Consider the following 26,655-nt stretch of genomic DNA (forward strand, 5'->3'; position numbering starts at 1 on the left):
CCTGGGCTGGTCAGCAAAAGGTCTCTCCCAGGCTCTGCTCTATTTCTGCTACTCTGTGCAAATGCAGAAAGCATCAAGGAGGTGGCACACTGGGCCAGTCCCCACCAGGATGCAGAGCAGTGAGCTCCAGTCTTGCTCTGACCTGACGCCAGAGACCATCTTCACTTGACCCTAGAAAAGGCTGCTTCAGCCAGCCCTGCCTTCAATGCAGGGACAGAGCTGCACCAAACCAAGAGCTCGTACCAGGGCTCAGGCTGCTCAGCCCCTTCCCGGGACACCGACTGGCCTTCAAGGTGCTTAAGGAGAACCACAGGCAAGAACAGACCCCTCACTCCATCATACTTCACTTTTCTTCATTTTATTCTTTTATTTGTACAGCTATATTTTACAGAACGCATTAATGCAGTTTAGACACAGCCCAAACCCTGTCTCCCGAGATTGTTTATAACACAAGCATGTAAAATAAGACCAAAAAAACCAAAAACAACAAAAATAAAACATTCCCCGATACAGAGTTCCACCAAAACTCCTTTTGCAACATCAGGCTGTACCTTGAAGAAACTGAGCTCAATATAGTCCATACATTGAAAACTTCCATTGAAAAGAAAGGCACCGTGCGAAACCACATTTTACATATATACAGACTGAGAACTAGAACAAAAAAAAAAATTACACTTTATTATTATTTTAAATTCCTTCTGCAGCTTTGTTGGTTTAATACACACTTTTTTGTAAATTGTAAACCTTCACTTGCAAAAAAATACAAATACACTGATGCATTTAGACAAAATATTTTCTTACTTGTACAGATGCAATACTTTAAAATATCTCCTTAAGTGCTCTATCATAATAAAGATTCTCAGAGTGGCTTCTGCCTGCAGAGTCCAACTGAGCCTTTAATGCATTTTATATATTTTTAATATAGCTTTTTTAAAGGTCTATATATATTTATTTTATATATATATTTATATATTTATATCTATATATATTTACAACTCTGCCATAGATTCCTTCACCTTTGGTTAAAAAAGTTAAAGCCCTCTCTTTAATAGCATACTTTCTCTTTAAAAGAACACACATTTTGCATACAAAAGAAAAAATCTGTTCCCATAAATCAACATTACATTCCTCATCTTCAAACGGCAAAGGCTGTGAAGGTTAGACTCCAGAGTTTATCAACACTCCACTGCACAGACATTTAAAATGACTATTTTTGTTTTTTATGTTTTATATACAGTAAGATCTCAATAATTTTATTTTTCTTTTAGTTTCACATAACTGGGAAAAATAAAACCCGTGTATTTGTAATTTTTTTTTTAAATTTCTAATGTTTGTCCACCTATCTGCACTATGGGTTTAGAGGCACTCCATCATGTGATGCATTTTTTTCTTTCTTTTTTTTTTTTTCCCCTCTCCTTTTTTCCTTTTTCTTTTAAAGTGTTGCAAGTATCCTTTGGACAGCTGCTCCCACCCCCCCACCCCCCCAAGATGATCTCCTCCTGCGAAATCCTCTGCCTTCAGCAGGCCTTGGGGAGCTCTGGAGGCACCTCGTTTGCGGAGATGCGGTACTGCACCTTGGTGTTGGTGATGGCCCCGTGCTTCTGCCGGAGGTGAAGCCGCAGCTGGCTTTTGTGGCGGAAATGCAGGTTGCACTTCTCACACTGTGGGGTGAGAGGAAAAGGCAGAGGGTGTGAAACGTGATGGTAGGGGACACGTCCTTCCCTTCAGGGCGGGGATCCTGCAGCAAACGCCCATCCTCTGCCAGCTACCCCAGGATGCTGCGCCCATTCTACCGGTGGACGAGGGAAAAGTGGGGACGTGGTGGGAGAAGCAGCACCTGGGGACACCCCATCTCAAGCTTTCAGCAGCACGTTTTGGTTTATGGGATGCACAAAGGCTGAGGTCCCTTAGGAGAGGGCCCTGGCTCTGACAGACGTTAGCGCCAAGCTCCTTATCTAGATGCTCAAAGCAGCTACCGGGCTATTTCAGGAGCTGCTTTTGACCCCTGACAAGCTGGATGGCTCCAGAGGGATGTTTGGACGATAACCCATGTTCCGATTCTCTCTCTAGCGGATGGGGAGAGGAAGAAAAGCCTCAGCAAAGAGATGGGAGCCCCCAGGGCTGCAACTAAGGCAGGGTGGGCTGCTCGCTGGGCATGGATGCCACTGGCACAGGGGACCCCAGGCCAGGCTAGGCTTTCTGCTCCTCTCCGCCATCCCCGCACACAGCGGGTGGCTGTAATTTAAGCCGCAGCTATTTGGAGAAGTGTGACCTTGTTCCAGATGGGGTGGAAGAAAAGAATTGCAGCTAAGATGTACCCAGCCTGGGCTGCACGTCAGTGTTTCCAATGCAGCCGCTCACGACAAAATACCATGCCAGCATCAGCTAATGCATTAGAGGGGGATGGGGCACGAGGACCTGGGACGTGACCTTGGCATGGGGCCTCATGAGGCTGGCGAAGGGCATTGGGGTGCTGCCAACCAGCCCATGAGAATGCCCCGGTGTCTTCCCAGCTCCCCAGGTTTGGCAGCATCCTCCCCCAGCCCCAGCTGAGAGCCCCCAGAAAAAAAACCAAACAGGATCACTCACATGATATGGTTTCTCTCCTGTGTGGATTCGAAGGTGACTTTTGAGGGTCTGCAGGTGCCGGAAGCGCGTGCCGCAGATCTCGCAGGGGTACGGCTTCTCCCCGGTGTGAATGAGCACGTGAGCACGGAGGTGGGCCACCTAGAGAGAGCAGCTCTGCGTGAGGACAGCCCCAGGGATTAGGGCATCCCACCAAGAGCAAGGGCATCCCCACGGGAGCAAGGGGATCCCACCAGGAGCAGGGTTGTGCCCAGCTGTCTTTTTTTTTTTGCTCTATTGGGTTCTAGCTGGGAGTCAGGGCCACATGTGTCTGAGGTCTGGTATCTCCAATCCTTAACAGCAAATGGAGGAGAGGAGCTAAAACCAGCAATCAGGCTTCCTACTAAGCCAAACTGGCCCACGTGGGCCTTAAGACCCCTCTTTATCCCAGAACACCACGGGAAGAGCCGCCCAAGGCAGTGAGCGTGATGGCCCATCAGCCTCCTCCCTGCCATGAGGTGTCACCGGTCTCAGGCAGGAGGTCCGGCCATGTCCCACCTCCCCTGCCACTGCAGGTCCCAGAGGCCACATGCACCTGGACAAATCTGGCCCCGCAGGTCTCGCACTTGTAGGGTTTCTCTCCGGAGTGGATGCGCGTGTGGGTTTTCAGGTTGGCCGGCCGATTGAACTGTGCCCCGCAGATGTTGCAGCGGTATGGCTTTTCTCCTGCAGAGCCCAAAAGAAAGGGTGAGGGATTAAGTACAGGCGTGCTCAGTCCCCATGATCCATGCCACTCCCCAAAGCTAAGTCCCTTCAGGCGCCAGACCGATGGCATGAAGCAGTAGCCCTGACTCCTGTCCTTTTTGGAGATGGCTGTGGACAAGCAGTATCGGTCAGGACAGCTCGGGGTGTCCCCAGAGCAGGATGAGCTCAGGAGGTACCCAGGCACAGCGGGTAACTTTTCTTCTTTGGGTTGGGAGCTGCAGCCTTCAGGGCAAGAGAGAAAGTCGGGCATCTCTGCCAGCGAGGATTAACAGCATCGCTCCTCCTGGCCCCACGACAGCAGCTGGCGCCTGTGTCTCCCTACAGCTGTCAGTAAGGACACAGGACCACCTGGCTCCCTTCGGGCTCCTCGTGGTCCCCAGCACATCCTGCCTCAGCCACTCATCACCTCTTTAGAGGAGCGAAAAGAGCTGATAGTGGAAAGCCAAGGCATGTCCAGCAACCCGGCTCCCAAGTCATTATTCAGTTACAATCACCACTGCTGGTCCCCGGCGATGGGGGTAGCTGCAAAAAGGTTTTAACTAGTTTCTTTAGGATGGTTGAAGATGGGCATGATGGGGAGTGGGAAACAGCCATCATCTATCCCTTCCTGCCTTTTTCTTTTGTTTCCAGGCTCTGACCCCATGCATCCTCAAACCCTGCCCTGGCACTTGTGTCATCTCATTCACCTGCACAGCCCTCCTGGAGCTCAGCTGAGACTGCAGGAGTTTATGTCTAATTCAGTGCGGTAGCACTGAGTCGTCAGCACAGACTTCCTTTCCCCAGCTAGCGAACTGCCTGTTGACACATAAAGCACTAATAAAAGCATAAAACCCCCCCCCAAACCCTAGGTTTGTCAGCAAATGACTAAACCCTTAGTATCCCCTTCTTTTCTCAGCTTTCATTGTGCCGATTCACAGAGTCCATCCATTCACAGATTTTCCCATCAGCAGAGTTTCTGCCAGGCTAGATACGATTTGGATTTCTAGGATGTAGGAGAAGAAAATCCCAGACTTCTTCTAGCTGCTCCCAGCCATGCATTTTGCAAGACGCCTTTAGAAACAGTGGTGCCCAGTGCTTTACAGCAAAGCAGCTTGAGCTCCATCCCTGCTGTGAGGCCAGGCACCATCTTCGTCGTTCCCAGGTTTGCTGCTCTGCCCAAGGGCTCCCTGGCAGTGCCGAGAAAAGCACCTTGCTCTTCCCATCAGAGACAGCAGGTGACACAGGGCTGGGGACACCATGTCTGGGACAAACCCAGCCATAAACATCCACATACCCAGCAACCCACAGCCTCCCCAGTAAGTTGTTCCCACAGCCAACACTGTACCTGTGTGGACGGTTTTGTGGCTGGCAAGGTTCCCCTTGTAGCGGAAGGAGGCCTGGCAGCGGTCACACTTGTAGGGCTTGTCACTGTGGACTTGCAGAGAGTGTCTCTTGAGAGAGGCCTCCTCAGAGAACCGGCAGTCACACTCGTTGCAGAAGAAGGCTCCGTTCTCTGGGAAGGCAGAGAGGAGAGCAATGAGATGGGCAATGCATGGGCCAGCTCCTCAACGGGCCACAGAATGGGTTTGGGATGGTGGAGAGGAGAAGCCAGAATAAGTGTTGGAACCAGAAGCCAAGTGCAGACATTTGCGGTCAGCGGCGCTTGCACCGTGCTGTTACCTCCTGACCCCCTTGTGCACACAGCAACAACATGCATGGTTTGAGAGAGCAAAATCATCACGAGCCATCTCTCCTTCAGTGCAACACAAGCTGCTTCCAGCAAGCCTGCATCTTGCCTGGACATCTTTCAGAAAGGTCCACAAAGGCATCCAAGTTATCAGGCATCCTCCAAAGGATGGATGCTCAGCTCTGGAGCAACTTCAGCACCTTTAGAGGTCTTAAACCTTTACATGTACAGATGTCTTCCTTGAGCATGGGAAGACCATCGTCATCTGAAGCACAAGGCAGGTCCCTCCAGTAGGAGGGTGCCTCTCTTGAACGCTGTATGTAGCTTTGAGCATCACCACAGTGGGGTTCCCTCTGTGGACCTCTGCCCACACCACAGGTGACAATTCTGCATTCCCCCTTCCTGAGCTACAGGCAGATGGGTGCACAGATACTTGTCTCTGGGCTTGTGGAGTCTGGCAACAAGATTGCAAGCCTCATTATCTGCATTTCTCCAGATGTGCACATTGGGCTCCTTGATAATGAAGATAGCATGACGGATGCATGAGACACACCATCTTGCCCAATCCCCATTAGGGTCATTACATCTGCCAAGCTTGTTCTTCTGTGGTTCTGGTGGGGTGGGGTGCACTTTGTTTCCTGTCCTTAGCTGCCAAGTTTGCAGCAGGTGACTAATTCTCTGCACAAGCTATCTGGATGGTGCTGGGGAAGGGGAGGAAGGAAGCAATTCCCATGTGTGTGTGTTCCTCACATGCATGCACACAGCTGGTCGGCCAGTTAAGAGGGGACTGTAAAACACCTTGGGATCCACCTGCATCAGGAACAGGTCTGACTGCCATTTGGACACAGGGCACTGGGTGGACGGGTCCCCAGACTGCACAGCCCCCTTGCCTGCTGGTTGAAAAAGGCGACCAGGGATGCCAGACTCACCGCAGCTGGAGTCGGAGTATTCAGACTGGGTTTCCCCCATCTCCTCTCCAAAGTTTGAGCCAGGGGTATGAAGGCACATCTCAGCATGTTGTGGGGACTGGCAGCCACAGGAGCTGCACTTCGACGAATGCATGTACAGCGGGGACTGCCCTTCGCTGCTCCGAGGGGACCCATCCCGGGACCTGTAGAAGGACAGCAACGAACACAGCCATGAGACAGCTCTTGCTGTGCTTGAGCTACTTGGCCCTTGTTTGCACCCTGTTGACACGAGGGGACACTTGTGGCGAGACACACACATAGCCCTGATCAACAAGAGGTCCCTGAGCCTCAATCCTTCAGGTTCCTATCACCAAACAACCTCAAAGCTCTCTAGGAACATCCAGGTCCAGTGGATAGCATACTGTTCCCTGGTAGCTTGGCCGCTCCAACACTTATAGCCAAACAAAAGCTCGAGGGCACAGGGAGTCTGGTGAAAACGAGGCTGGGCAAATCCAGGCTCCAGAAACCATCCACAGCTGCCAAAGTGAGCTAGGGATTCCTGACCCAATGTTCTCAATTCCATCACCAGTCCAGGCTGTCACCACTACGGTGGGGACAGCTGGCACTCAGCTGATGTCACTGGCAGTGCTCCACCAAACGCAGAGGCTTCCATCTGCTCATGGCTGGACTCCCCAGCCCAATGCTACAGCTATTTCACACACTTCCAAACCCTCACCAACAACACAGGGAGTCCTGTCTCTCATGGGGTGGGTGGTGGGGAAGTCTCACCTGTTAACAATATTGTTGAGTCTGCTCGCTTGTGGGATAGTAGAGTCTTCTCCATTCACGCTCATCTTGGTGGGGGATTGAACGTTGAGATGCTCCGGCTCTATGGACTGCTGGCAAGTGGACATTGGCATGTAGGTGCGAGGAGAGAGGGTTCCCATCTCGTTCTGGTCAGTGCTGTCTTGCTTGGTGTTCTGATTGAGAGAGTTGAGGACAATGAACTTGTACTTCTTCCAGTTGCAGGCTTTGGGGTCTGTTGGGCTCTTGGTGAAGAGGGAGCTGGAGTTCTGACTGATACGGGCGTTCTTGCTGCTGCTGGACTCAGTTGGTGAGTTGGGCTGACAGTCTGACTTCTGGGGGCTCTGGGGGCTGATGAGTCCCTTGCGGTCCAGGGGGGTGTTGGTGGGCTCAAAGTGCTGGCTGATCTCATCCTCTGAAGAGGTCCGCTCCTCCTCTTTGGCCACTTTGTCGCAAGAGAAATAGGGATTGTTCCGGATCGAAGGGACGACAGGTTTGGGGCCAGAGGCTACGCTGTAGTGCATGTCACTCCTGGTTTCTTCAGCAGCACCTTCTTTTGGAGCATAGATGGTAGCATGGCACATGTTGGCCGAGATGTCAGTAATGGTTCTCATGTACTCGGTGGGGATTGTCCTGGAGCTGTCGCATGGCAGGATCCTCTCCTTGGGGAAGGCACCCGCCCTTGAGAGTTCGGAGAGAGGCATCCTCATCTCCCGCAACTCATCATCCACAAGAAAGCTATTTAGAGGGAGAGGGCTGTATCCATGGTAGGAAATGGGGGATCCAGACAAACTGTTGATCAAGCCGGGTGCAAAGGCCCTCCCATTGCAGAGGGACCCATTTTGGAGAGGCATGCCGTTCTCGGAGACATCTCTGCTCCGATAAGCCATCACTTCTGGGTGGTTCAGCATCCGTCCAGCCAAAAACTCTTCCCTTGGGGTCTTCACAGCAGACACCATCTCTGCTTCACTGGAACCAGGCAAAAAGGAAGGAGACAGTCATTTTCAGGCAATGAGGATAAGTTTGCAGGTACTTTGTCATTTCTCCCCCTTCCCACCCAAACACACAATCCCAGGCTCTCCAAAGGTCACTCACAGCGCTCACCTAGACTTGACAAACCTTCGGCAGGTATCAACCACATGCTCCATCTGCAGGTACAGTGCTGTGGCCATCACGGCCATGATATTGCTCTCCCTCAAGTTCAAGCGGGATGTATACATGAAGTCCAAGAGGATGCAAAACCCCTCAGGGTTAATTTCGGGGTCCAGGTTAATGACATTCAAGTTGCACTTGAGCTGGTCAGTGAAGATGCTGTAGAAGAGGCCACTGCAGAGAGGAAACAGGAGAGAACACGTGTGCTATGACAATTCAGAGGAAGAAAGGAGAATTTGTCTAAAATGCCTTAGCACAGAGGGGTTCGTGCATGGGAAGGGAGGAGGAGGCAATTACAGAATTCCCTGAGCTTCCCCCTTATTATCAAGCTTGGTTTCTCAGCTTAGTAAGCGTCTTCTGCACTGCACTTTTCCCAACTGGAACAGCCTGCTTTTAGATCTCACCTGCTCAACAACTCCCCACTGCCTCCATTTAGAAATTCTCCTTTTTTTTTTTTTTCCATTGTTGTTCTTACCACCACCCCCTTCCCACTGTGACTCATTTCTTTCAGAAGCCTCTTGGAGCATCCACAGTCACCTCCGTAACCAGGGGGGGGGAAAAAAAAAAAAAAAAAGACAAAAAAAAAGGAAATGTTGGCAAAACATTTTTCAGATGTCTTAATAGTCAACCCTTGGCTTTTTCAAATCTTTATACTTTATCAGCAGGAGATCCTGGAAGGCATCTGCAGTAATTCAACTAGGCAATGGTGGGATGTTAATTAGCATTCACTAGGAAGCAATTCCAGCAATCCCAGGAGCTGGAAAGGGATTTCAGACCCCACCAGCCTTGGAAAACATCAACAAAGGTGGGTGCAGCCAGCAGCCTGGGAGCCAGGGAGGAATAGCTCTAAAAATAGCAGCAGCGGTCACAGAGGACTCACTCACCCCAGCGAGCATCCAGCCTTCCCTCCCCTCCCCTGTCCTGTCCCTGCAGATCATTTGTGCTTTGCCTTCGGGGATGTGCCTCATATCTGCTGTGCTCCTGTTTGTCTCCATGGGCCGTGTGTGGGCAGATGTGGGCATGCAAGGAGGAGAGAGGTGTGGGCATGCAAGGAGAGAGGTGTGGGCACCATGCTGGAGGCGGAAGGTCTCAGCTCTAATCCTATTACAGGTACAAATTTCTTGGCAGCTCCTTTCAATTCTGCTTCTCTGCCCCCGTTTCCCTGTCTGTAAACCCCACAAGCCTCCCTGGGGCTGTAGCAGCGTTGCTGGTGGCCAAAGGCAGAGGGAGCGAGGAAAGGAGGCAGGGAGGGGACCCTGCTCTCACCTGCAGGCCATCAGGACTGTTTTGTGGGCTCTGAACTGCTCCCGGTTCACAATGATGACGACATCGGTCAGGATATCCCGGCTTCTAAGGCGGTTGAGATTGAGGAGGACATCGCTCGCGTGGCGGGTGAACTGGATGCAGCTGTCTGCCGGTGAGGCCATCTTGAGTCTGCTCAAAACAGAAGCCAGAGGAGGATGGGAATGGAGAAGCAGCCAGGCAAGTACCCTAAACCCAGCAAAGAGACAGCTGCTGCTCTGGGATGTGCTCAGAAGGCCAACTGCTCCTGCTGGGGACAGCACCAGCTCCTTGGTCCCAAGGCAAACAGCCCTGCACCACGCCAAGCGCCTGCCAGGCTGCCCAGTGAGGTCTCTCGGCCGACAGCGAGACCTGGCATGTCTCAGTCCCACCCAACAGGCTGGCAGGCGAAGGTGACCAGACCCTCCTGAGGATTAGCTAACCAGCTCCTCTTTCTCCCTGCCTCACCCATGGCGGCTCCACCCCAGCCCACTCCTCCCACCACCACTCGGGTTCATCTCTATGAAGCTCCCAGTACAGCTTCCTAGCCTTCAGATCTTCCTCAAGAGCCATCCCCCTCACCCACCTGCTGGCTGGCAGTACATCCAGCCACGGGAATCAAAACAAGCCTTAAGGTGCCAACTGAAGCTGAAGGATTTCAACACCTGGAAAATCCATCCCACAGTGGAGCACCAACCCCCGCCCACCAGCAAACTACTTTCCTGCTCCCAAGTGGTGGCCACTCTGGAGAAGACCTGTCCACAATTTCCCAATGAATCGGTGGTGGCAATGAGGAGTAGAACCCATCTAACCTGCTGGGCTGCTACCCACACCGCAGCCCAGTCTCTCCAGCGAGCAAGGCTTGGGTTAGTCGAGGAACATGAAGCCTTCTCCAACACAACACCCGTTGACCCATCTCAGAGGTGTTCTCCCAACTAGCACCCAGGAAAGCCCACACGTCCCTGTGCCTGAAGTTTGGGCTGGAACATGCATCCTCAGCATCAAATTCCTCCATGATCAACCCCCTCCCACAACCCCAGCTCCTCCTCCTTCCCCAGCAGCATATGAACATACAGTATTTTCTACAGAGCAGCTGCTCTCCTGAAAACAAATTCCAGCTGGGTCTAATGAAACATTTCATTCAACATGGTAAAGGAAAGGCGGGGGGGTGGGGTGGGGGGTGGGGGTGGGGAGGGTTAGGAGGGGAAGCACAAAATTTAAATTTACATACCCAATGCCTCAATTCACAGTCCAAAAGTTTCTTTCAAACCTACAAATAAAGCACAAGAAAAGAAATGCCACATTAGCTAGTAATTATGAATTGGCCATGGCAGGACACAAGCCTGCTGTTTCGCTTGAGTATCAGTTGGATAAAAGCTAGAGATAACAAACCTTTCTACTCTCCAGTAAGGTTAACATTTGTTTCTTCCGGTACAGTACGTTCTTATCACAACCACAGGCTTTGAGAATCCAATCATAGCTTCTTCCACACCCTCTAGCCCAAACCATGGGCGTATGCCAAGGAGATTTTAATTTCCATGACTCAGGAACTTAAAGGCAGGTGGGGAAGGGAAGTCAAGCGAGAATTTTCTCACCACTTCTTTCGGAGATAACTCTTCCCCTGCCAAGATTGAATTCCCGGCCCGTGCCACATCCAAGACCAATGCCATATTCCCAGCACCTTGTTAACAGGTATGACTTACACACAAACATCTGCTGCCATTCTGCTCAGAAACCTGAAAGGAGCCCGAACCCAGTCCTCCAAAACAGCTACTGCCCTTCTCAGAATACCCACGTGCTTCAGCCACCGGTGAAAAAGCCCTGGGACAGGACTGCCGAACAGACTTGGGAGGATATGGGCGTCAAGTACCAAAGTGACTTGGCCAGGATCATATAGGAAGCGGAGACGGATGAGGACCCAGAACAAATGCCTTCCTCTGGCTGCTGGAAAAGCCTTCCCCTAAACCACAAGCTTTGTCTCCAGCCACTGGCTTCACAGGCTGGGGCAGCAAGGCAAGGAAACCCAGGAGTTAACTGCCTTCCAGAACTCACGCTTTTACTCCCAAATTTACTTAAAACCAACAAAGACAATTGACCTAGCACCAACGCAGGAAGAAGGTCCTCAGGCAGATGCCCCAGCAGGGAGAAGTGCAATAAATAAGTGAACCAACAAACCCCAAGACCTTAATCACATTCTTTTGAGGACCGATCCCCAAAAACTAGATGGAGACAGTAAGACTGCCAGCACTTGCAGAGAACCCACCCAGCCCTGTGAGGACAAGTGTCCCCTTCCCTCTCCCTCGTGGGAGATGCGCAGATCTGGAGCCCAAGCTCCTCCCCTCACGTCCGCGGAGACACCAGGGTAGGATGAAGAAATGAGATTTAAGGCAAAGTATCACATGCAAAACCCAGAGGGGTGTCTCACAGCCCCATTCCAGCCATCAAATGCAAATCTTCAGAGTCACTCTGAGCCTGGCTAGCTTAAAACTTTATGCACACACAAAAAGTGACTCATTTCCCAAATACTGCAGACTCTGACCTTTCTGTACATGCTCACTGCCAGCTGCTCGCTACCCTCAATTGCAAGCCAAGGGACTCGCGGCGCTCTGCAAGGGGCCCAGCACGCATCCGTGTGTCCGTACGAGGGGATGTATGCATTTGGGGCAGCCGGGTGGCATCCTGACCTCGGCCACACCAGCAGACATGCTCTGCGGGGCTGCCGGGGACTCACCCCGGTGTCACAGACACGGGGAGGTGACCCATCCCTAAACCAACAAAGTTACAAACTGCGAGATGAACTCTGCGCCTGTGAGCATCACGTGAGAAGCTGCTGCCGTCGCCAAATTCCCTTACCCGCAGCGAGGCCGCAGCGCTGCCCGGGGAGACACCCAGCTCCTCTCCCAGAGCGGGACCCCAGCACAGCCCTCTCCCCACCTTCCCAAATTATCCCTCCCTGGCACAGCGCTGCCACAACGCCCACAGCCCTGGCCCGGGAGCCAGGCAGGTGCATCCCAAGCAGCTCCCGGCTGCAGGATGTGGGCATGCAAAAGGGAAAGGGACCTTCCTTCCCCTCGCTGTGCTGAGCTGGGTTAACCCTGCCCCTCCCGGCCTCTGCACAGCACCGGCTCTGCACCCCAGCATGGCAGGATGCTCTGACCAGAGACCAGCAGAGAAAGGGACAGCAACAAGGAGCAGAGACCAGCAACGACCACTGCACGGTCATCGTCATCCACACCTCCCTCAAAGCCCATGAGGCTCCCCCAGGCTCAGCTGGGGCCAGAGCATCACCCCAAGTCCCCCCTCCCTCCAGTTTTCCTGCCCAGTACCTTGCAGGTGTGGGCTCTCCGGCAGTGCTCGAGGCTGCACGCCGGGGCTTGCTGTGCCCAGAGAGGAAGATTTGGGACAGGCGCGGGGCTCATTTCAGGGGTGGCCACATGGGACTGTCACTGCTGCTGCCTTCCAGGAAGGCAATGGGTCTGCCCCAGCGGTTCAGGGAACAGCCCTTCCCTGCCGGCACCTCCCCGAGAAAACCCATTCCTGGAAGGGAGCCCAGGGCTGGCTCTGCTCTCCCGGCAGCCAGCTCGGTGAGCACAGAGGAGGGTGCACCTGCGTGTGGGGGAAGCCCTTTCAGCCCCACCCCATGCAAAGGGGAGACCCTCACAGCTCCCCCACCCCAGGGCAGAAGGGAGAACCACGGACTTCTACCCCAAACCCCCAAATCCATCTTCCTGCCATGCACAGGGAAACTCCTCCATCCACCCGCTCTCCCATTTATAGGGAATTCTTTTTCAACCATCCTCCTCCCACCCTGCGCACAGGAGGGACTCCTTGCTTCCCTACCCCTCTTCGCATGGGGGATACCCTGTGGTCTTTGTCCCTCTCCCACCCCCAAATACCTAGTCTGGGGGAGGGCACCGATCACTCCCCCTCCCCGGGCCCCAGTCTCCTACCCCTCCAGAGCCTGCAGCGCCGACTCCCTCACATCACCCTGGAGGGGTGGCTGGGTGAAGTCTCCCTTCCCCACAGCCTCATCCCACACAGTGTTCCGAAACTGCCCGCCCAGGGGAAGCTCCATCCTGCCCCCCCCCTTCCTCCCCAGTCCCAGCACCCTGCAGGGTCCCAGCCCCACGGGAACATCCCCTCTGCCTGCCAGGGCACGCTGCCAGCTGCCTCTCCACCCTGCAGAGAGATGCCTGGTTTCTCCTGAAGTGACCAGAGGGACAACCAAGAAAAATGGGGTGGTGTTGGGCCCCCACCCACCCCAGGCACGATCACAGGCGCTACAAGCCACGGTGAAGAGGATGCTTTTGGCTGGGGGTGTGCAAGCACCCAGCTCAGCTTTCCCGATGTCGTGCAATCAGGGGGCACTAAGTGTCCTTTAGCTGTCACAGCAGAGTTTTATTAATTTAGTAGCTTCTGGTTGGCGTCTAGGCCAAAACGTGGCTGGGTTAATAATAACCAAAGAAGAGACCGAGAGAAGTCCTAGCGCACTGTGTCAGCACAGATCAAAAGCAGCATCACTAGTGCAAGCCCTGTCGTATTTTCCATCGTACCCTTCCGTGAGCGGATTGCACTCACTCTATCGAGCGGTCTCTGCTAACTTTCAATCTGATCCAATTTCCTGCCAGCAAACAAATGTTTCTAGGAAATGCAATACATTATCTGGAGGGGTTTATTATCAGCATTTGGAACCAGGAAAACTGCATATTTTCTCGAGCGCTGCAGGGAACTTTATAGTTTGTACTTCAAAAGAGGGTTTAAAAGGATTGCCCTTGAAAGCTGGCCCGGCTCAAGTCTCCACATTGTTTTGGTCTTTGCAGAAGAAAACACAGAGGAGGAGGGGGAAAGCACACTAAAACTGCCTCTAATGTTTTCCACTAAAGAGGACTCCCCTGCCCTCTACGGAGCCAAGCTCTCACTGCGAGGCAGAGGCAGTGCATGCCCTTGGGAAGTGAGGAGTCAAGCCTTCTTCAGCATTTCAAACAACCCCAAGCAATTTGGTCCATTAATTTTTCAAGGGAAGGCAGGAGCCACGTCCCGGCTGAAGTCAAGGGAGCTATTCCAGAGAGCAAGGGTCTAACACCGTGCCCTGCCAACACCAAGCCCTGCACCGAGGTGCCGACCCGATGGCAGGGTGCAGCCAGAGCCAGGCATGCCCAGCAGTTGAGCCTGGTCCCTGGTCCGGCTGCGCTCAGAGGTGGTGTCCCATCATCGCCAGCCCGCACCGGGGCAGTCAATCACCAGCTGGCACCAACCCTTCCCTCCCTGCCTCTGTCCTCCTGGGGCTGAGGGTGGCACAGCTCATTTTGGCAGTAAGGAACTGCTTTGGCATCCTGCCCGGATGGGATGAGACACATATGCAGCTTGGGGTCCCTTGGCCAGGGAAGAGCCACCCTCTCACCCCTCTATTTAGCCAAACAGATTTAAGGACACCCATTTCAGAGTGTGCCCAGTCCTACAGGACGCATTCTTCAGGACCCCCTGTCCTGCTGTGTGCTTGTCCCAAGCTCTCCCCTCCATAAACAGGGGTCCCACATTCCTTGCAGGTACCTGGGGTGCAGCCCAAAGGCAGCATGCTGACCAGGAGAAAGAGGGGGAGGAAAACAACATAGCCCAGAAATTTCTCCCCTCTCCCAATGCTCTTAGCTCTCCCTGTGTTTTAGATGTGAAGCTCCACTGAGATTACTGGGGTTTTAAAGCAATCCTGAAGACTACACACTTGCCGATTTAGGGGTGTGTGTCTTTTGGCTGCCAGCGTCCTGCAGCAATGGGAACACACAAGATCTACCATGGATTTAAAAAAAAAAAAAAAAAGAAAAATGCAGGGAGGACTACATTTGCAGTCTAAATTTACAGTCTGAAGGAGTTTACTGGTCAGATGCTGACTTTTGGATACTCATCTAACCAAACTGCAAACTGTGAACTCCTGAGGTTTGCCAATGCCTGCTGTAAACATGGAAACGAAGTGTCACTTTTTGCCAAACAGAAGAATGGTTTAAAAATAGATCTAGAAAAGAATACAGGCACTCGGCATACAGGGCTCCCGTTTATAGACTCCTATGCTACTATAAAATGGAACAAGACGTTATGAGCATGCAGGCAACTTCTCACCAAATTTAGATTTTACAAACTTCTTAGAAACCTGAAAACAACATTTCAGGCTCCAACTGAATCAGTAAAAGCTCTTTGTGTGGATTTTGCAGCCCAAATATTACAGCACATGGACTAAAACAGGCGTGAAATGGTTCTTCAAACTCAACACCACGAATATATAGATATTATATATCTGTATATATACAGTATATAAGATACATAAGCCACACACTGAGAAATGCACCTACTGGTTAGAGCTTCATTTTACTCACCTATAGACTTTGTAACAAGATTTTCTTCTTAATGGAGCATTCACATAAAATGAGAAGATACCCACCCCTGCTCCTACAACACAGGACTGCCTCGCAAAGTTTTACCACCTGTATTTGTAATGGGTTTTTGAGGACAACATTACTGTTTACACCCCCCCCCCAAACCCCCCCAAACCAAACCAAAACACCATTCCTACAGATTAATATTAGGCTGCTGCCATCAGGGGCTGAAAGCTTCCCCCTGCCCCAGAAAAAGAAAAAAAAAAGAAAAGAAAAAAAGCATAGCTTTACAATACGTCCTAAATTAGGCAGAAATTCAAGGGCAGATTAACACCACAACTCGGAAAGATTTTCACATGTGATTTCATGACCAGACCGGAGAGAACTCCATATGGAAATGTCAGTGACTTTAATAAGCGCTCGGTTGTTTCCAATTAGGCTCCTTAAGTAAGTTCAGTGGCATCCAGAGTTTCCTCTGCCACCTTCCTCCTAGCTGGCAAGCTTTTTTTTTTTTTTTTTTTTTTTCTTTTTTTAACGAGCAGTTAATAAACATGTTCCCCTCTGCCGAGGCTCCGGGCTCCGGCAGCCCCTGCCCTGGCCGGGAAGGAGGGAGAAGACATGACACTAGATGGCACCAGTTAGCTGTGCTGCAGGAGCAATTTTTCCCCTTGGAAAATAAAACACCCCAACCAAACCTGGAAAACATATAATTTTGTCGATGTAATTCTGTTTCTCTTAAAACGCGTCTGAGCAACATTATTTTTATGAGCTTTTCCAGCCTTGTTTTGAAAAACTTAATGTTTCTGCTCGGTTTATTTTTGTCTCATCAGACAGCAGGCTGAAGTCCTCCCAGCGCCACAAACAGGGATGTCTAAAAAGTATCATAAAGACTTTTGACTGATTTTTTTTTTCTTTTTTTGGGGTGGGATTTGTAAGAATCACTTCTCATTCCGACTTCTTCCTTCGCAATAATAACTAACCAGTTAACCTCCACTTCCTCTCCCAATATTGACTCAGACAGTTAGAACTGAGGGGGATTGGAAATTGGAATTGAAAAGCATCCCAAGAGATCTTTGATCTGTTTTCCCAGTCAAAATTGAACGCTCGGAGATGAAGTCTTTTCTTACTGGAACAATGTAATAATCCATCCTTCTGGAAAATTGCTAGACACCCTTTGAATATTTTAATGGCTTGATGATTTGTTTCATGGGGCAAAAATTGCCATCTGTAATGTAAGTTTTTAAACCTGCGATGCTATTGTTAGAAGGAAATAGCAGAACCCCGGGTTCTGCCTCTCCACGTACATATAAAGAGAGGTTTCCCCTAAAATGTTTTTAAAGCCATTTTTTAACTGTAACCCCCCAAGGACTGCAGGAAGAAGCCTGTATTTGCTCTTAAAGCACTTATCCTTTAAACCTTTGAAACAATACGGCAAATAATAATTTTTAAAGCATTTAAAACCTCAGGAGAGGAATCAATAAGCATCCCCAGATCGAACGAGCGCCTGATCCCATACCCGGCCCTGCTGACACTTCCACTGGCGCAGGTACGAATTTGGCCCCAGACAGAGATGTTGGACCAGCGCAGTGCTTCTTGCTGAGCCTCATTTGTCTGGCCCCAGCCCCCCTTCGCACTGATCCTGCGCCTACTGAAGTCAGTGGAAAAAACTAACCCGTGCCGGGTTTGTTTTTGTTGTTTTTTGACTCATGATTTTAAGCCCAGATTTGCCTCTTCCCTGGAAATGCAACAGGGGGGTCAAAGGCAGCTTTTTAGGCACATCTGAAAGGCTGCCGCAGATTTTTCTAAACAAACGCCTTGCTTTCTGTTTTCCTCCTTCCCAAGAGGCGATTTCATAACATTTCATACTGTGACTTTGCAAACTAAAGCCGGGGGGGTGGGGTGGGGGGGTAGCAGGATGGCGAGGTGGAGGACCGGGGCGGGGGGGGGGGGGGGGGGGGGCGGCCGGGAGAGGTCGCTGCCGCCCGACCACGAAAGTTTTCATAACAAAGTTGGGCTTTTTCGGTTTTGTTTTGCCCCCCTCTTTTTTTTTTTTTAAGGGGGGGGTTAAAAAAAATCGTATAGAGACACACACAAAAATACACACCTAACCAAAAAAAAAAAAAAAAAAAAAGAAAAAAAGCCTCCTCCCTTCCCCCACCCGCTCTCGGTTTTTTGGGGGGACCCGGAGGGAGGCTGGGGGGGGGCGGCCGGGCGCGGTGCGCGGGGGTTGCGCGGCTCTCCGCGCCGCTCGCTCCAGGAATAGCGTGTGGCCGGGGGCCAGCCCCGCGGCTGCCGGCGGCAGATTTACGAGCGCCTGTCGCCGCGCCAAGTCCGCCGCGGTAGTAAACACAGGGGAAGGGCTGCGATGGGGGCACCGGGGGTGGGGGGGGCTCCCCCCGCACCGCACCCGGCACCCCATCCCTTGCACGGCCGCCTCCCCGCTTCCCCTGCCGGCGGAGGACCCCCTTCTCCTCCCCGCGGGGGTTGTTGGTATTATTATTTTGAGCCCTGCGCGTAATATTCCGAGTTGCCCTATCCACTTTCCCGAGCTTTTGCATCGCGTTTTATTTTTTTTTTCCAGCCGGCAAAAGCCCGTCGCGGCCGCCCCGGCACACACCGTCGAGGCGAGCGGCGGTTCTTTCCCCCCCGCCACAGCCTCCCCGGTGCGGGCCGCCGCTCCGCGGTGCTCCGGGGCCGGCAACCGACGGCCTGAGCCTCCCCGCGGGCTCCCCCCCTTCCCCGGGCAGAGAAATGCCGCAAGTCTTCTCCATCACCGCCCGCTCTTAGCCCGGGGCTTGACAGATCGCGGCGCAGCCCCGCCACAGGTTGCAAAAAGGCACCAGCCGTTTCGCAGTTGCGTCGGGGACGGAATAATAACAACGATCACGATATGTTAAGATAATAACAAAAAAAAAAATAGAGAGGGGGGAGGGAAAACGATGCGGAAAGGCCGGAGCGGCGGTGCCCGGTGCCGCCGAGCCCCCGCCAGCCCCGCTCCGCGGCGGCTTTGTGCGGCGGTGAAACGACAACAGCGACACGACACGCACAAGAAAAAAAAAAAAAAAAAAACCAACAAACCCAACACAAAAAAAACCCCAAACCCCCCAAAACCAACCTCCCCCCCTCAACCAAACAAGAAGAAGGAAAAAGAAAAAAAAAAAGGGGGGGGGGGAAGAAAAATAACACACCCCGACCGAGGGATCCAGCCATTGGGAGCCGACCCCGAGTCACGCAAAACGCCACAAGCTCGGCGGGCGGCAGCCGCGCTCGCCGCCGTCCTGCGCCCGCGGGGCGGCTGCAGGTGCAGAGAGGAGCCGCCGACCGTCCTCCCCGTCCCCACCCGGCCGTCACGCGTGCGGGAAAGCCAATAATCCCAGATAACCGATAATCCCCGGGAGAGGACGGAGAGGGGAGACACCACCACCCCCTCTTCCCGCCCCCCCCCCCCCTCCGGCACCACAGCCACCAGCTCCCCTTCTACACGCTCCTCGGCGTGAAGACGTGCAGGCACCCCTATTTTTCTCGCCTGACAGCGTGTGTGGGGGGTGAAATGTGTGTGAATTAAATAATTAAATAAAGCGGGGAAAAAAAAATTAAAATTTAAGAGATAATAAAAAAAAATTAAAGGGCTGTCGGGGCACCTGCCGCGGGAAAAGGGGGGGGGGGAAGAGAAGGAAAGAGGGGGAAAAAAAAAAAAGGGTAGAAATATATAGAGGCGGCTCCGCGCCAGGCGTCGGAGCGGGGCAGGGAGGGAAAGAGGAGGGAAAAAAAAAAATGGAGAGAAAAAAAAAAAAAAAGAGAGAGAGCGAGCGAGAGAGAATTAAAGGGTAAAATCGGCCGCGGCAATAGAAGCAGCAATCACCTGGTCTCCGGGCTTTCCTAGAAACTCCTTGCATCACCACTTCTAAGAACCCCAGTTCTAAGAATCAACAGAGCCCAATTCTCGGAATTTGAGCTGCAGACTCTACCATTGCGCTAAGCGCGGGGAGGGCCGCGGACCTCCCCCCGCCGCTCCGCCGCCGCCGCCGCCGCCCTCCCGGGCCGCGCGCCCCCCCCGCGCCGCCCCCCCGGGGGGCGGCGCGGGGGGGGACGCGCGGCCCGGGAGGGCGGCGGCGGCGGCGGGGGTCCCATCGAGTCGACCTCCCTTCTTCACACACACCCCCCCCCTCCCCGTTCCCAGTGGTCGCGCCCGGGCGGTGGGTCACGTGGCGGCGGGTGCTGTGTGTGACGTGGGGGCGCGGCGGGGTGGCGGCGCGCGGCCGCGGAGCAGCGCGCGCGGCGCGGAGCAGCAGCAGCGGCGGCGGCGGCGGCGGCGAACGGGGGGTCCCGGGTGCAACGCTCGGGCGGTGCAAACACACATCCCACCACCCCCACCCACCCCCGTCCCTCTCCGAAAGAGAGAGAAAAAGGAAGAGATCTGAAAAAAAAAAAAATACGCCTTTTGCTTTTTGCCTTTTTTTTAATTATTATTTTATATTTAAATTGGGGCGGGGGGGCACTTTTGCGTTTAAAAAGCAACCCTCCCCCCTAAAAAAAAAACCAACAGCCAAGCGAGCAAAGCCAGGATCCTGCTGCATTGCACTGGATTTTTACTTTTTTTTTTATTATTCTTATTTTTCCCTCAATCAGCTTGTTTTATAATTTTTGCAAACAGCCACGCTCGGCTTACGGCCTCCGACAGGATTTACTCTCGGGGAAAGAAGCTTTTTCCTTATTGACACCCTCCCCACCCCCCCACGCTCCCCTTCTCTTGTTCCTTTTTGCTTTTAATTTTTATTTTAATTTTTTTTTTTTTAATTTTTTTGCCAGGATTCTCCAGACCAAAAAAAAAATTTTTTTTTTTTTTTGATCCTTTTTCTCTTTTCCTTTCCAGGACTCTGGAGTGGTGGGTTCATTCTTTGTAGCTGTTGTTGTTATTGTTGCAAAATAACCTGTAAGTCTGTAAATACTTTGCTTGTATGGAAATGTCGGACTGTGCCGGGGCTGCAAAACCGCGTTGGCTTTTCTGGAAGGGCTTTTTATTTTGGCACTTTTCGCCTATTGCTGGGCAAAGGCCTTTTGCTGGGAGGCGTGGGGTGGCGCGGGGGGGGGGGGGAAACAATGCAAAACCTTTGCAATCCATATCTCGGGTGGGTTTTGCTGGGGGGGTGCGGAGGGAGGGGGGGCCCGTCACGCCAGCCTTCCCCGGGTCCTGTATGGAAATGTATTGCCCTGTGTGTAAATCCGAGGAGATTCGTGCCTCTTTATCCCCCAGCCTCGCGTGTTTCTTTCGAGTGGGCCTGCTGCGAGGGTTTGGGGGGGGGGGGGACTGCATCAGCAGATCGCAAATCTCTTTTTTTTTCCTGTCCCCACGGGTGTTTTGGGCTGCGAGGTGCCGTGGCTGGGAGCAGAGGGAGGGCGCGCTCCGGGCTGCGATGGCATTCCCGGGCCGTGGCAATTAATAGAAATTTGTTGACGAGAATAACCACCGCGGGTCACGGTGCCCTCGGTCCGCTAATGCAATTGCTCAGAGCTACTGATTCAGCCACCGCCGAGCCCCACGGAGCGGCCACCTTGGACGCAAAGTCCTCGGGTGCTGCTTTTTATTTTGATTTCTCAGCTGAGCTCCTGAACCGAAACGCTTTAAAGCAACGAGGGGAAAAAAAAAAAAAAAGAAAAAAAACTAGGAAGAAAGCCCTTCTGCTAATCCGCCTCATCTTATCATTAAAAATCGCCCGGTGGCAAGACAGGGATGGTACTCCCGAGACACTCGAGATGGTACAGATATGCTGGAGAGACGGCTTTCCTGTAGTTAAAAAGCAATATGTAATTCCCAGGGAGCGAGCGCAGCTCCGAGCTGTGCGACTCCCATCCCGGCCCCGGGCACGGAGGGGGCTCCCCGGGTGTCTGTGAGCGGCCGAAGGAGGAACGGACCCAATCCTATAAACTCTGCTCTGGGATTTGGATTTTCTTTTCTTTTTTTTACAGCAATGAAATTAAAAGGAAGGGGGTTGGGGGGGGGGGCAGATCTTTTCTGTTTGTCATTTCTCTGCAGCGTGTGACGCTTTCGCTTTAGCCGGAGCGTGTGCCCGGAGGAGCCCAGCGCCTGCGGGACGTTCGGGAGCGGCGAGAGGGCTGCCGCTTGGGGTTTTTATTTTTTGGTGGAGACCCGAGGTCGAGCACGGCTTCTGTTCGAGTAGCACTTTTGGGGGGGGGGGGGGATTTCTCGCTCTGCCTGGCCCCTGCCACACTGGGCTTGCATCAGAGTTTCCATTCTAACCCCCTTCGTAGATGTAGAGAGCAGCCACCAGCATCCCCTTCGGGCTGGGAACTGGGCGGCCTGGGCGCCTTCACGGGGTGTTTGGCCTTTCTTCTCCGGTTCCGTACCTTCTCTTCCCCCTTCACCGTCACCCAGGGCCCGGCTGCAGCTCCCCAGGGGCTCCTGCCACCCGCCCCCACCTCCCACCCCTTCCTTCTGCCCCCCAAAAAAGCAGCCGCCGTCCCTGCGGTGCCTCGCCGAGGGCTTCGGGGTGCCGGGGACGGGGTCATTTCCCCGGGACCCCTCTCCCCCCGCCTTGGCCAGAGGCGTCAGTGCCGAGCGAGGCCTCGTCACCCTCTTCCCTTCCCCGTCCCATCTGGGTCCCAGCCCCGGGGACCGGTTCGGCAGCCGGTGGCGGTGGCGTTGGCTGCCAGGGCGGCCCTCGCCTCCGCCGGCTGACGGCAAGCGGCTTCGCTTGGCGGGGGCAGAAGGTGGCCCCGTGGTGGGGCGGGTTGCTGGGGGAGGTGGGAAGCCACCAGCAGCCCCCATGTTGGCCGCGGGACGTTCCCCGCCGGCCTCGGCCTGGGGACGGCTCCCGCACACCCACGAGGTGCCTGTGCGGCACGTGGAGGGGCAGCGGCTCGGCCCGGCCGGTGGGGGGCTGCGGTAACGCCGCTGTGGGGGGGTCAGCCCCACGCACCCCCCCCCCCCTCTCGACAGCAGCCCCCCTACCCTGCAGAGAGCCCCTCAGCCAGGCAGGGGTTCGAAGCCCGCCGCGCCGCCCTGCGAAGCGGTGGCAATGCCGGGGATGGGGGCGATGCTGCTGGAAAACAGTCCCCTCGGATTTGGCAGGGGTATTCCTGGGCACACCGGAGCGGCTCTGTGGAGTGGGATGGGAGGCAGGAGCAGCGCTGGGCATCGCTACAGGTGCCATGAACCCACCCGCGGGGTGTCCCGCTCCAGCATCTCCATCCCCCCCCCCCCCCCGGGCAAAACTCCACAGGGAAAAAGCAACCCCTCTGCCTGCGTGTTGGCATGCGGGGCACAAAGTGGTGTGAAATGATTTAGCTCTCCCTGAGAGCTGCAGTTTGATGTTGAAGGCCCTCAGAGCTGGAGGTGCTGCTTGGCGGAGATGGGAGCCCCCAGGGGTTTGGGTCGTCCCCCCCCCCCGGGGACACGGAGCGGGTTTTTAAGCGGTGTCGAGGCCAATGCGTATTTTTCCCAGGTGAACTGCACCTCTGGAAAGAAGTGTCTTGTCTTTTACAAAATACTGCTTAAATAAACAGTGCCCCACTATAATTTTTTCTTTTGAAATTAACTCCTTCAGGCCATGAGGCTTACCCATCCCCTCGCAAAATAGCTGCCAGGACTTTTAAAAAAAAAAAAAATGTGTCTGGGTGAGAAAAGTTTAGCCTGACAGAAGAGAGCCCATAACTCTCTCCCCTTCCCCGTGGCAGTTGAGGATGGGTTGCGGGAGCAGCCTGCCCGTTTCAGGGCCGGGTGCCGCTGCATGAATGTTACTTAAAAGGAGTTTTGTGCATATTAATGCGCGTGCACCGAGGCCAGGCTGCACACTGCACGGGGACAGCCTATTCCCTGGCTGAATTGAACTATCTTGTTTTCTAATCTAACCTACTTTTTTTCTTTTCCCTTTTCTTTTTTTTTTTTTTTTTTTTGTCAGAGGTTGGTGCTTTGCAGGAACCTGTTCTCAGTGCAATCTCAGAGCTTTTTGTGGGTGTCTGATTTCTGTAACACGTTTTGGTTTCCAGTATGAATGTAACGTACAAAGAATATCATGACACTGCTCTAGGTGTATGTGATCTTATCTACCTGACATTTAGGGTTTTTTTAACCGTCCAATTCACCTGATTTGCATAAAAATCACATGATCTTTCTCTTTTTCCTCCTTTTTTTCATGCATCATCATAACAAACTACTCAGGTTTACCAGGCTGTTTTCTGCCTGTCAGCATGAACGCAGGGCCCGTCTCTTTCCCCCTCCTTCCTCCCCGGTGGAGGTTGGGGATGTTAAAGGTAGCACTTGGAGGGGACCTGCGAGCCCAGACAGCCGCTGAAATCCTTAATAAGCAAATGTGTACAGTTTAACTTGCAAGAAAACGAAGCAGCTGAGCATGCATTCCAGCCAGTTCTTGTTCACTTAAATAGACGAGACTTCTTTTTATTGATAAGGAAACTCCCCCGGAACAGCCCCCCGGATCCCAGAAGGCTCCCCCTGCCGCAGCCGTCCTCATTACAAAACAAGGCCGCAATTAAAATAAACTCCAAGAGCTAAACAAACTGCTGCCTCTCGCTGGTCATGTGTTAGCTTTAGCCTTTAACGCAGAACAAAATGTTTTCCTGGGTATCGGAAGAGGCATGGGCTCTGGCTGGGAGGAGAAGAGGGAGCAGCAGCCGGGCGTATGGAAATGGCAGGGAGGGGAGTACTGCGATACTCATCGGGGCTCCTTTTTCTTGCTTTCTTTTCTTTTCTTTTTTTTTTTTTTGTTTTAATTGGAGTGTTTGTGATCTGGCTGGGTCCCTACTGCTAGGGAAAGGACTGGAAGTGGAAAAACTTGAATGTCATGGTAAAGCCTGGCTGTTCCAGCACGCCCTGGGCACACCTGACCGTACCTCACCCCCGCCCAGCCCGGCTCCCAGTCAGCCCACCGACCACTTGCCCATCCACGAGCCCCCGTCCCAATTTGCGTTGGTCCCGTCACGCTTCGTGCAGAGGCTTTAGATGGCCGTAGGTACTGCTCGGCATCTGCTGGTATCTGGAGCTGGACTGGTATGAGGGGGGGAGAACAGGGTGCCCCGGAGGACAGGACCAGAGGGATGGAGAGACGGATGGAGGGAGGGACAGACAGCCAAAAGCTGAGAGGAGCGTGGGGCCGGTGGCCTGCAGCGCCTTCGTGCAATGACACGGCTCCCCGCACCGCCTGAGAGCGTGTTGTCACCTCGGTGCCATGTGCGGACACCCCGTTTGGGGTAACGAATCGCACTCGGACCAATAACCCGTGAGAGGAACCGCTCCGATGACGGAGGGCTGCGCATCTGCGCTCAGATAAAACCCCAGGATAATATTCCTGCGAAATTGCCCAAATAACTGGCATAACTGCTCGGCTCTTGCTGCCAGGAGACAGTGGAGACTTGCCTGTCAAAAATGACTTTTCTCCCACATCGGCAAAAGAGTGCGATATCTGCCTCACCTCCCAAACGCTGACCACGAGTAAACATCAGTTACCAGGGGGTGCGTGAGGATTGTCCCCATCCTGCCGAGCACCAACAGCCCTCTGCCATCTCTGCTCCATCTTTGATTCAAAAGGGAAACTTCATCCAGAGGTTTTCCAGACCCAGATTATTACCTCCCACCCCTCACCGGTCCCAATCAATTTTTAACCGATTATGGACCAAAGCCTGGCAGTGCCTCGGAGGGGCTGTGCCGGGGGAGAAGCCGCCTGGCAGGGCACGTGGTAGGGGACCCTTCGCCGGGTCAGCATCCCCAGCCCAGTCCCTTGCTTGTCCCCAAATCTTGTCATCCTGGCACCCACAAAAATATGAAGCGTGTGACCTGTGGAAGCTGAAAATCCCTGGCCCGTGGCTGAGCGGCACTACTGACCTCTTTCCTTTTCAGCAGACCTGTCAACTTTCAGCTGTCAAGATTAAAAAAACCTCACTAACCCCTACAGATACTTTCCTGATAAGGAGTTATGCTGAGGTAGTTCAAACCTAATACGAAAGTAGTTGCTTTGTTGAGAAAAAAAAAATAAAAAGAATAAAGGCAGTGCTTGCTTTGGGTGGTTAATAGTATGATTTATTACTGTTATACTCATGCCTTGGAGAATGTTGCAGATCCCTGACATTAAAAAGCAGAAGAAAGCCTAAGAAGAAGGACGATGCCTCAAAGTTTTACAGACACAAGCACATTGAAATTAAGAGGGATTTGCATTGATCCTGATCATTTTGAAACAGGCCTCTAAAGTTCAGGCTAAACCAGCCTGGGTTTGTGTTTTGTTTTTTTTTTTAGTAACTCCTCGGACGTCTCAGCCAGTAGAGTGCTACGTGAAATTCAATTTCTCTCTTCAGATAAAATATTGACGTAATTTTTATATTCTTTGAAATGATCTGTACAATTTTGTTCACTGAAACCCTTTGATTTAGGCTTAAAGGATTTAGTGACTGGATTGGAGGGTATCTGGAAGCAATGGTGAAAATGGTAATTATTTGTTTTAGTGCCTCCTGAAATTCTTTTATTTTTCTGTACTATCTTTAAAAGCATGTCTGGCAATAACAAGCTGTCTCTGAAAAGAATTCAATTAAATGTATTGCCAACAGACTATTTTATAATTTTTTATACCAGTAGTTAGAGTGTTAAATAATATATTAGTAGATTTATAGACTACATTTAGGTACGACTATGAATAGCTACAGTGAAAAACAGAATATTCATGTAAAAAGGGAGGGGAGAAGTTTGGTTTCTGGGTTTCAAGATTTTTTCTCCTCGTCCTTCTTATTTGAGTTTCAGTTTTAGGACTTAAAAAGAATGAGATTTTCTCATCTTTTTCTGTTATTCTTAAATGACAAGAATAAGTCAGCTATTTTTTGAGACAAAAATTCCCGTGGGATTTCTCCTTGTTTTAAATAATTAAATATTAAAGGAGTAAGAAAGAAGCAGGCAGATTCTATGATATGGACATGAATCGAATGGGATATTTATTTGCATAGGTACATGGCAAATAGGGAAGGATCGATCCCGAAGCTGTATGAAACTGCCAGTTACTCCATTACAGTGTTACAAATAGATTATTACCCATAAGAACGTAACTCTTAATGTCCTAAAAATAATTTAACTCTAGAATTATTTTTATTTAATCTAGTAAATGACAAATATATTTTTAATTCCTATAAAGCA

At 52.3% G+C, this 26,655-nt stretch overlaps 1 protein-coding gene across 5 annotated transcripts; it reads right to left on the reverse strand.

Annotated features, from left to right (window-relative positions):
* Positions 1 to 320: 320 nt before the first annotated feature.
* On the reverse strand, positions 321 to 19,444 carry BCL6 (BCL6 transcription repressor). Of its 5 annotated transcripts, none has more exons than XM_075031616.1 (10): positions 19,369 to 19,444; positions 10,373 to 10,411; positions 9,127 to 9,294; positions 7,813 to 8,034; positions 6,694 to 7,677; positions 5,926 to 6,107; positions 4,655 to 4,822; positions 3,161 to 3,291; positions 2,590 to 2,727; positions 321 to 1,661 (listed from the first exon to the last, which is right to left on the reverse strand). In XM_075031616.1, exons 3-10 carry the CDS (start codon positions 9,285 to 9,287, stop codon positions 1,518 to 1,520), a joined length of 2,130 nt encoding a protein of 709 aa, XP_074887717.1. In that variant the 5' UTR covers positions 9,288 to 9,294; positions 10,373 to 10,411; positions 19,369 to 19,444; the 3' UTR covers positions 321 to 1,517. The 5 variants fall into 5 exon arrangements, with proteins under 5 accessions (XP_074887717.1, XP_074887720.1, XP_074887719.1 ...); XM_075031619.1 differs by lacking the exon at positions 19,369 to 19,444 and adding an exon at positions 18,695 to 19,312; XM_075031618.1 differs by lacking the exon at positions 19,369 to 19,444 and adding an exon at positions 15,507 to 17,353.
* Between the last annotated feature and the right edge of the window lie 7,211 nt (positions 19,445 to 26,655).

The sequence above is a fragment of the Buteo buteo genome, chromosome 7, assembly GCF_964188355.1.
Source record: "Buteo buteo chromosome 7, bButBut1.hap1.1, whole genome shotgun sequence".
NCBI lineage: Eukaryota > Metazoa > Chordata > Aves > Accipitriformes > Accipitridae > Buteo > Buteo buteo.